Here is an 11,208-nt window from a genome sequence, read left to right on the forward strand (position 1 = left end):
GGGGGGGGGGGGGGGGGGGGGGGGGGGGGGGGGGGGGGGGGGGGGGGGGGGGGGGGGGGGGGGGGGGGGGGGGGGGGGGGGGGGGGGGGGGGGGGGGGGGGGGGGGGGGGGGGGGGGGGGGGGGGGGGGGGGGGGGGGGGGGGGGTTATAGTTTGAAATTTTGATAACATGTGACAGCATGCTTAATAAAAACAGCAAATTTACACCTCATGCCTGTCTGTTTCTTTCTAGTAATGCCTCATTTGATGCTTGTGACTGCAACATCATATCCACGCAACTTATTAATAATAAATAAATTTATTAAATTATTCAATAATAGGGATTTTTTTCTATCACTAATTTGTTTGATATGGTGAAGAGTATACTTATGTTTAAGTATAATTGTTTATTAACTCTAAAATCTTACTTTGTTTACAAAATTTTTTAAATCAGTATCACCGATAAATGAATAAGAATTTGAGTCTTGTTGAAATAAGTTCGTTGTGATTTTTTGTAATTGAAGTTATTAAACAAGTTTTTTTTTTAATTTTTAATAAGTCTTTATAATTGACAGTGTAATTGGGTACCCGACCCGGAACCGTCAAACTACCCAAGACACCTCACTCCTCAGCATCAATGCGCAACGGTCCAACTCCTCAGCATTGATGGCCAACGTTCAGCTCCTCAGCATTGATGACAGACGTTCAGCTCCTCAGCATTCAACACCTCGGGTATTGATGTCCAACGGTCACTGAACTGAAAGGAATAAAGAGGCTCACAACCACATAGTGGGGGGGGCTTCTGACACTTCTTACATTTCTTACGAGACAGAACACTATTGTACACTGAGCACTGCACTCAAACACTACACTCAATATTGTATTCAAATACTTGATAACACTCAATAATACTCAAATAATATACCGGTAACGCATTATTACCGTCATTGGTGCTCTCGTTGAGAGCCGAGATCAGATCTCAGGCTAAAATCACAAAATCAAAAAACCACTCAGTTCATCTCATCACTATCAATGGTATCTGGATCCAGCAGCTCGCACACACCTAGTCAGATGAACAAGGGTCACGCCCACCCCTCCGGTGATCTTCGTAGTAACCATGGAGGTGACCTTCGCAGCCAACTCAACAACAACAACCGCAGAGAAGGTGACCTCCGTACCCAACTCAACGACAACCATAGTGGTGGCCGTACTCCCCTCCCAGCAACTGCTGCTCCCGCCCAGGTGGTGGACCTTCAGGCAGCAGCGCAGGTCATCCAACAGGCGGCGGCGACGATGGCCCAACTAGTCGCAGAAATGCAAGGCCAGATCTTACCGCCACCACCCCCTCTGGAGGAAGAAGTGCAATCTCCGAGGCAAAACAGAACTCAGGGGGTGCAAGGATCCTCCAATAGAGGTCCCCGAGCCCAAGCAGGAAAGACAGTAACCAAACGACCATCCGGAGAAAGGATGGGCGAATCTGGTGGATTGGCTCCGCGTCACTCCACTAGACACAAAACACCACAGGAAGGCCTGGTGGAAAGACTCCAAAGGCAGATAGATGATTTGAAAAAAAAAGTAGAAGCAAGAGAACACTCACCAGAACCGGAGGTAAGAATGACCGCTCCATTCTCTCCTGACATAATGGAAGTTCCTCTTCCAAAAGACTTTCAACTACCCGCCATCAAGGCCTACACTGGCACTTCAGATCCACGTACCCATATGACAAGATACAAGGCAGCCATGGTCATGATGTGGTGCACCTCATCAGGTGGCGCTGCTCCTCATCAAATAAAAAACTCTAGTCCCCTAGGGCCGGCACGAGATCCGATCTCGCTAGCTAACTGACGGGAGAGTTGACCTTCGACCGAGCCTACGGCTGATCGAAGTGAACTCACACACAGAGCGACAAAAAAAAAAAAAAAAAAAAAAAAAAAAAAAAAACGTACCGCGTGACCTCGGCCAGCGCCGAAGTCACACCAAAAAAAAAAAAAAAATCCAACATACAAAAATTTTCAGCACAAGTGCCAAGTTGTTACTCCCTAGCTACCTCAGCCATTCTCGCCAGCTAGGGAGTGGGGGGCTGGTGACAGTGTAATTGGGTACCCGACCCGGAACCGTCAAACTACCCAAGACACCTCACTCCTCAGCATCAATGCGCAACGGTCCAACTCCTCAGCATTGATGGCCAACGTTCAGCTCCTCAGCATTGATGACAGACGTTCAGCTCCTCAGCATTCAACACCTCGGGTATTGATGTCCAACGGTCACTGAACTGAAAGGAATAAAGAGGCTCACAACCACATAGTGGGGGGGGGCTTCTGACACTTCTTACATTTCTTACGAGACAGAACACTATTGTACACTGAGCACTGCACTCAAACACTACACTCAATATTGTATTCAAATACTTGATAACACTCAATAATACTCAAATAATATACCGGTAACGCATTATTACCGTCAATAATAATAATAATAATAATAATAATAATAATAATAATAATAATAATAATAATAATAATAACAATCGGAAAATTCTTTTGTGTCTCCTACTAAAATTGGAAAGGACATAATTTGTTTTTGGTGATTAGAGAAATTCGCATTTACTATTTGAAGGTGTGCAATGAAAAAATCCTACCTTGCGACTCTAGTCAATAAAGGACCACAATGAATTAAATCAACCTATGTTATATAGCTGACTAGTTCAAACCAAGAAGGTCAATAAGCTACTCTCACTGAGAGTTAAACTTAAAACATTGTGGTTACAATCCGACCAATTTGACGAGGATTTCTCTTAAAATGATTGAACATTTTGGTCATATCAAGCAACAAAAAGGAGGGAGAAAATAGAATTTTATATGAAATTGTTCATCTTTTTTCTTTTTAAGTCATGACAATATTGAAGATAGTAACAAAGAAGTTTACTATAATAGTATAATTATCAATATTGGAGATAGTAACAAAGACATGTTTTACTATAATAATTAAGAATATTCATGAATAAATGTATAAGCTAATTAAGCTACATACCTCTCAACCAATTATATCCTAACTTTAATTTCTCAATCACCTCACACACATATCACCGACTGTTGAAATTTTTTGTCACATTTTTTTTACCGACAGTTTTAGTCTAAAATTCTAAAATATATTCTAATTTTTGTCCATTTTTAGATAGATCAAAAGTATTAGATAGTATCCACAAATTTTCCAACAGTGTGACATGAAAATTCAGACTTTCATATTTTATGAATTCCAAATCCTTGAATTCAAACTTATATTTTCTTTCTTGAACAAAGAAAAGTATAAATTTACCAATACCATCACTTTCAATGTTGTTAGGATTCTTTGAAATTGGTATGTAGACATGTGATGAGTGATTCTTTTCTTTTAAATTTCAAGAAATTATTCAAAACTAACCGAATTTTAAAATGTTAAAAACACACCATATATACTTAATTAGTACTTACTAATACTAGAAAATAGTATGATATTTTTATAAATAAATATTAATCTATTTACAAATTTAGTATCGTGCGTGCGCACACATATATATACAATAAAATTTTCCTTAACAGCTATTGACAAATTTTACGAGTAACTTTCTTCTTAAAAGATTGAATCCCCAACCTCAAGACACTCACGCTCCGACCCGACAGAACATTTGGGAGGATGTAAATAATGGTAACTCAGCTGAACACAAAGGCTAGATCTTTGCTTATTGCGCACAAAGAGCCCCAACTTTGAGAGATTATTCTCACACAACTGCTGTTTGTGAGACTCGATCCTTGGTCTTTCTTCCCAAATTTCACCACTCAAGAAATTATTTTAGTTACTTTTCTGATGAAGATATTTAGTATTAATATATTAGAGAAATTGTATTTAATTTATTGTGTGTCAAAAAAAAAAAGACATAACTCAATAATGCACTGTGCACAAGGCAACTAAGTATTTTTATACTTGTAAGAAAAGACAAGGGTAGCATTGTCTTTAAAAAGCGTATATACACACACATACATCATATCATGATGATGATGATGATAAATATATGAGCAATTAGAAGGTGATAATACAAATATAATAATTTTTAAAAAACAAAAATAATATTTCATTTATTCGTTGACCCTTATAATTCCCAATGGCGGCCCCTACGCCGCTGGCCTTGCCAAACAATCTCTCTCTCTCTCTCCCTCTCCCTCTCTCTCTTACATACTTCATTCTTTGGTATTAAAAAGAGAACAAACTCAGAAAGAGGCACAGCAAACATAACAACACAAAACACAAAGAGAGAAAGAAAGAAAGAGAGAAAAGAAAAGAAGCTAAGGCATGGAAGAAGAGAAGAAGGTGTGGGAGAACATGAAGGTTCTTTGCATTTGTGCAGTGGCGTGTTTGTTTGTGCTGAGGGGGATGGCGTATCTGTGGTGGAGGCCCAGGAAGATGGAACACCACTTTGCCAAACAAGGCATAAGGGGACCTCCTTACCGCTTCTTCATCGGCAATGCTAAGGAGATTGTGAGTTTAATGGTGAAAGCCTCCTCTCACCCCATGACTTATTGCCACAACATTCTCCCTAGAGTCCTCCCTTTCTACCATCATTGGAAGAAAATCTACGGTGAGCCCATTTTTCATGTTCTTCCTTTTTCTGTTTTTTTTTTTCTCAAAAAGACAGCAACTTTCAGTGTTCTGAGAATTTTCAGTGTTCTGGGCCTTTTAAAAATTTAATTTTGGGTTTGGGAATGGAGAATCTGAGCTTGAATTAGTACTTTATGGTAATGATGATTCAAGATTCTTGATAAACTTGAGTGTTTAAGTCTGCTCCATCCTTTTCTCTTTTGCCCAGATTTTTTGGTTAATTCTCAGACTCAGAGATTAATGTTGTGGATGGTCTGAAGACATGGTGACAACGTTTGTTTGTGGTCCAAAAACTGTAACAATGGGATAGATAGTAGTTTCTATGGACTCCTTTCAACTTTTTCATCCAAAAACCTTATGATTGAATCCTTGAAACCTTAGCTTTATTTTTTCTTTGATGATGAAGTTTGTTTCCGTTTGTTAGTGGCATAGTTTTGAGTTGTCTTCTTCTTAACCTTCTTTGTTTTGCCTCCCCCGCCCCACAATTGTAGGGCCCCTGCCCTATCCATCATATCATTCTTTTTTTTCATTTTTTTTTGGATTGCAAATTGCAATAATACTCCCTCCCGAGTCCCGGCCCGGACCAAAAATAATGCGTATTTAATTAATTGTATAATTAATGAAAGAAAGTTACGTTACAGGTGCAACATTTCTAGTGTGGTTCGGGCCGACGGCGCGTTTGGCGGTTGCTGATCCGGACCTGATCAGAGAAATCTTCACATCAAAATCAGAATTCTACGAGAAAAATGAGGCGCACCCTTTGATCAGACAGCTTGAAGGCGACGGGCTTTTGAGCCTCAAGGGTGAGAAATGGGCACTCCACAGAAAAATCATCACCCCCACTTTCCACATGGAGAATCTCAAGGTAATTAATTAATTAATTAAACACCCTGTGACTGTTGAGAGTTTTGGGTCTCCATTTTCTTGGCGAAATTTTGACTAAAAATTTGATCTTTTCTTGAAATCAAATCTCAGCTGTTGATTCCGGTGGCCGCCGGCAAAGTGGTTGAAATGTTGGAGAAATGGGTGGGAATGTCAAAAGAGGTTGGAGATGGAGAGGTGGAAATTGAAGTCTCGGAATGGTTCCAAACTTTGACAGAAGACATTGTTGCCCAGACAGCTTTTGGGCATAGCTATGAAGATGGCAAAGCCATTTTTAGGCTTCAAGCTCAACAAATGGTTCTCGCTAGTGAAGCCTTCCAGAAAGTTTTCATCCCGGGCTACAGGTCAGTTAGTTCTCGAGTGGTAGATTATCAGGGCTAAAATATTTATATTTAGTTTTAACTTAACTCTGATCTTTTTTGTTTTTGGGTTAAGATTTTTGCCCACGAAAAGGAACATAAGATCTTGGAAATTGGAGAAGGAGATAAAGAAATCATTAATGAAGGTTATTGAAGAAAGGAGAAGGAATTGGGGGAAAGAGAATCTTGAGAGTGGGCCCAAGGATTTGCTGGGACTCATGATCCAAGCTAGCATGAAGGAAGCTTCTAAGAAAGGGGGTGAGGTGTCGCCGTCGCCGTCGCCGGCGTCGACGATCACGGTGAACGACATTGCGGAGGAGTGCAAGACGTTCTTCTTCGCAGGGGAGCAAACGACGTCGAACCTGCTGACGTGGACGACGGTGCTGCTGGCGATGCACCCACAGTGGCAGGACCAAGCACGTGAGGAGGTGCTCAAGGTGTGCGGACCACGTGACATACCCTCCAAAGATGATATTGTCAAGCTTAAGATGGTAGGCCTTCCTCATTTACTCTCACCTTTTTAGTGTGATCAAGACAAAAATATATTCATCTTTTTGTCCTCTACTTACTTTCCACCTTAATTACCCCCTCGCCTCTCAAATTAATTTGGAAATCATTAGTTGTTGTTTAGCAAGTACTAATGTTTGTTTTGTTATGGGGGAAGGGCAATTTTGTCATTTCAACTAATTTGTTTTTGTTTTGGTGACACAGTTGAGCATGATTCTGAACGAGTCCTTACGTCTCTACCCTCCGATTGTTGCCACCATCCGCCGGGCAAAGGCTGATGTGGAGCTCGGAGGGTGCAAGATCCCGCGTGGGACCGAGCTACTCATACCCATCCTAGCCGTTCATCATGATCAAGCCATATGGGGCAATGACGTCAACGAGTTCAACCCGGCCCGATTCTCAGAAGGGGTGGCCCGCGCAGCCAAGCATCCCGTGGCTTACATTCCTTTCGGGCTGGGCGTTCGTCAGTGCATCGGACAAAACCTCGCAATCCTTCAAACGAAGCTAACATTGGCGATCATGCTCCAACGCTTCTCCTTTCGGTTGTCGCCGCGTTATAAACACGCTCCTACGGTGCTGATGCTTCTGCACCCACAATACGGGGCTCCCGTCATATTTCAACGTCTACCCGAACCCGAACCCACAACCATGCAAGATCAAGGGTCCTGGTAGCGCAAAATACCTAAACTACCCCTATCCTTCCGTTGTGTGAGTGCATATATGCTTAGCTTCTCAAATGACCCACCAAGAAAAGAAAAAAGAAAAGAAAAAAGGAGGAAAAAAATGTTTATTGGAAGCATAAATTGTAGGAAATTAGGATATAAAATCGGTGTGATTCCTTAATTGCCCTTTGCCCAATGGCCAATTGCTAATAGAATGACTGACCCAAAAGTAGAGGCATGCTCTGTGTTTTGCCAAAGAGTTTGGATTTTCAGCATGCTAGCTACCTCCCCTGGCTAGCGTCTTTTAGTCTTTTAGGATTTTTTTTTTTAATCTTCTTTTTTTTTTTTTTTTGGTTTAACTTGGTGACCCAATCAGCTCCCCATTATCATCCCTTATGTGTATGTAATGTATATGTGAAGTAGTCCTAACACAGTTTTGTTATATTACCATATATACCCCCCTTCATGATTGTGAAATATGGTAGGTTTGTGTTGGATGGAATTGACACTCTTTCTAATTTCTATACATTTTTTTTTAATTTTTAATTTTAATTTTAATTTCTCCTCTCTTTTCTGCAATTTGGTTAAGATGACAGCAAAAAATGAAAGTACCAAAGAATGATTTTCAGAGCTCTATGAAGTGGACTTGCCCATAGGCCATAGCTCGAAAAAAGAGATGCAAAATTGGGCATTGAATCACGCTTCGCACCCACCCCTTGCCTCAACACTTGTCACCATACGTTTGCCTCGATTTTGGACCAAATATCTTCTCTGTATATGTGTATATATATATATATTTATATATATATATTTAGTGAGAATTCTAATTATTTATCGCAAGTAACAACTATAAATACAATTGTTGATATGTAGATGTGTACTCAAAATTAAAAATTTACAAGTGCATCGTGTAGCACTACAAGTGCAATCGCTGATATGTAATGATGCATTGCATGGTTACATATTAGCAATTTCACAGTTAATTGTTACATGATGCATTTTAAATATTTTTTTATTTTATGGCCCTTTGATCAACACGGATTGACATTCAGATTTAGTCTTAAGTTTTTACATGGTTAAACTGTTCTCATTTGATCATTCTTCAATACATGTGTGTGTGTGTGTGTGTGTATATATATATATATATATATATATATATATATATATATATATATATATATATATATATGTATGAGAGGGTTCTGGTGAGAACAAACTTTCAAGGAAAAAAGTGGTGGGATTAGCTTTATAAATATTGCAAATTTGAAAGTTCGTAATAATTATAAAATTGACTATATATTTTTGTTACTAAAACCCTCAGTCAGTGATAACTTGATGAGTGATTTGTCCTGGCAACATCTATTGAGAGCCAGTGTGCACGTGTGAATTGTACAGTTAGGCATTACAGGTTTCATAATTAGGCATTGTAATATGCACAATCCAAAATATGATAAAATTTACACAAAAGTGATTTTCCAGAATGCACAATCACTTATCCATAAATATACAGGCCCTGTTTGGTAAATAATCAGCCTATCAGTCAATTTTGGCTTATTTGACCACTATTAGTTGTTTGATTTGGTTAAAAAATTAATATAAATATTTGGTTAATAAGCTTTTTGTAACTCCAAAATACTAAAATTCAAAAGGCTACTCAAAACAGCATTTTTAATTAGCTTTTTGAGAAGAAATTATACTAAACAGCTATCAGCTAACTGTTAATTTACCAAATAACTTTCTACAATCAGCTAATGTTATCAACTAATCATACATTCTAACCAAATCAACTAACAGCCATTTACCAAACAGGGTCACAATCAAACATTACAAGTTACGCAAAAGGTAGTTCGCACTTGAAATGTGGTTCTCATTTGATCCAGATTATATATATATATATATATATATATATATATATATATATATATATATATATATAGACACACACACATTATGCTTATTTTGTTATACACTTGTAACTTTTTCTAATTTTACATTTATGATATCTTCTAAGATGTGTATTGAAACTCAAACTAAAATCGTCTTACTTAGATAATGAATATAAATATCATGAAGACTTAGTGATAAATAAAATACAGTATTTTAGTAGTTTATGTTGGAAGGATGTCTCCACCGCACTACAACATTCAACATTGCATATATTGGAAGATATAAAATGTATAAGAAAGGTGAAAAGGATTAATGTATGAATTAGAGAGCATTCTTGGAAGCTGAGGTTGTCGTAACAAGGCAGTACAAGGGGGAAGGTGCTTAGAAATTGTTAAATTCATAGATTATGGTGCCTATACACACAACAAGAAGATCATAAATAAATATATAAAACAAGGCAAATTAAAGAAGAATTGCAATGCCCAAGAAATGAGATGTTCTTTTGAAGCAAATAAATTTAGTTTATTTAAAGGTAGTTTTGAATCTAAGCATGCAAATGCAAACACCCTTTTTAAAAATGCATATATCAATCCTCCTTTATGGGGTTTGGCAACTGTGAGTTAATTTAACTGTAATCTGGTTGTGGTAGTGAACATTAAAGAGAACAAAGTTCCCTTTTTGTGTATTGCTTTTTGGGAGCTTCTCAAATCTCTCATTCTTCTTGGAATTGGATGGTCCCCCTACCCCTGCCCCTCCAAAGCATGCATGTGCTAATTCACTCATCACCCTGCCCTGCCCTTCTCTTAATCCTTCTCTTTCACCCCCACCCCCAAACCTTTTCTTTTCTTGGGCTTATGTTAAAAGAATCAAAGCATGCCATCCATCATGTGAATCCTTGCATAATTACATTTTTAGAGGTGAAAAGAAGCTAAGATACACTATTTTTGTATTTAGCCCCCTAGTCATTATTGATTATATTCATTAGTTATGTGTTAATTCCAGATTTACTAATGCAATATCTGTTCATAACTACATTGAGGCTCAAACCCACAACCTTCCTTATGGGAGTCCAACCGAATGTCACTAGACCACAAGGTCTTGGCAAACTGAATGTAGTTCTTAAGTATTGAATCATTATTTCTAATTGTAATCCACTATTAGCTATTCCTTGTGTCAATCGTTAAGTTAACATTGAGGCAGTGTTGAAAAGTCATGACCATTGCGCTAATTGTTTCTCACAAACAATAAATAAAGCCTTGATTTTTCTTATTCTAGCATTCATAATTTTACCCTCAATTTTAATTGTTCACACAGTGAAAAGCTTACAGTGGATTACAATTGAAAAGTCATCATTTAATTTTACCCTCAATTTTAATTGTTCACACACTGAAAATCTTATTGTGAATTACAATTGAAATGTCAATGACTAAAATTGAAAATAAGTGATAGTAAAATAATTAAATTCAAAATTAACTCTAAAGAAATATTATACTACTGAGTTAATTTCACTTCTGATTCATCACATATAGCAGTCATTTCAAATCTAATTAGTTCAGCACTTTTAATCTTCAACTACAAATATACTAATATTTCTTATTATACTACCATCCTCGTAAGATTAAAAGTGAATTTCACTCTAAACATATACCAATTTTCAAATAGAATACTATTTTATTTCAACAAAGATTGGTTTAATGCATCATATACTTAAAACTTACTAAACCCAATTAACTATATATATCTCACCATTAATTATCTTCCCATCCAATCCAACAATGACCTTTAGTTTCCTTGAGGAGGCACCACTGGGATTCAAGTAGTTTAAGTATTTAGTCATTTTCTATAAATGTGTTCCATTCACTAATTTAACTAAAAGTGTGTGTCTATACATATATATATATATATATATATATATATATATATATATATATATATATATATATATATATATATAATGAGACAATATCTTTCCGTGAGATTATGAGACACAGCATGGATGCATACAGTATACTCCATGAATGCACACAAATTAGAGCGTGTACAATTTGGTCAACATGAGTATACACAATATAATGTGTGTGCATTCCTGTAGTAGATCATGTGTATTCATGTTGTGTCTCACAGTTTCACGAAAAGATGTCTCACTAGAACATTATCCTATATATATATATATATATATATATATATATATATCACTGAACATAATTGATACAAAGAAAATTGTATGTAATTGTAGAGATTGATGCCTTATGCGCAAAATCAACTACAAGAACTGACGGAAAGGCTTGGGCAATTTATGAT

At 37.5% G+C, this 11,208-nt stretch overlaps 1 protein-coding gene across 1 annotated transcript; it reads left to right on the top strand.

The window, feature by feature from the left end:
* Window positions 1-4,129: 4,129 nt before the first annotated feature.
* LOC116011692 (cytochrome P450 734A1-like) lies at window positions 4,130-7,566 on the top strand. Its single transcript, XM_031251094.1, has 5 exons — window positions 4,130-4,590; window positions 5,252-5,475; window positions 5,586-5,836; window positions 5,928-6,342; window positions 6,563-7,566. The coding sequence occupies exons 1-5, from the start codon at window positions 4,305-4,307 to the stop codon at window positions 7,028-7,030; spliced, it is 1,644 nt and encodes a 547-aa protein (XP_031106954.1). The 5' UTR covers window positions 4,130-4,304; the 3' UTR covers window positions 7,031-7,566.
* The last annotated feature ends 3,642 nt before the right edge of the window (window positions 7,567-11,208 follow it).

Source organism: Ipomoea triloba, chromosome 3 (assembly GCF_003576645.1).
Source record: "Ipomoea triloba cultivar NCNSP0323 chromosome 3, ASM357664v1".
NCBI classification, from domain to species: Eukaryota; Viridiplantae; Streptophyta; class Magnoliopsida; order Solanales; family Convolvulaceae; genus Ipomoea; species Ipomoea triloba.

Coding starts and splice junctions, on each gene's coding strand:
- LOC116011692 (XM_031251094.1), top strand. CDS start 4,305: ATGGAAGAAGAGAAGAAGGTGTGGGAGAACATGAAGGTTCTTTGCATT. Junction 4,591..5,251: donor TCATTGGAAGAAAATCTACG/GTGAGCCCATTT, acceptor GTTACGTTACAG/GTGCAACATTTCTAGTGTGG. Junction 5,837..5,927: donor GTTTTCATCCCGGGCTACAG/GTCAGTTAGTTC, acceptor TTTTGGGTTAAG/ATTTTTGCCCACGAAAAGGA.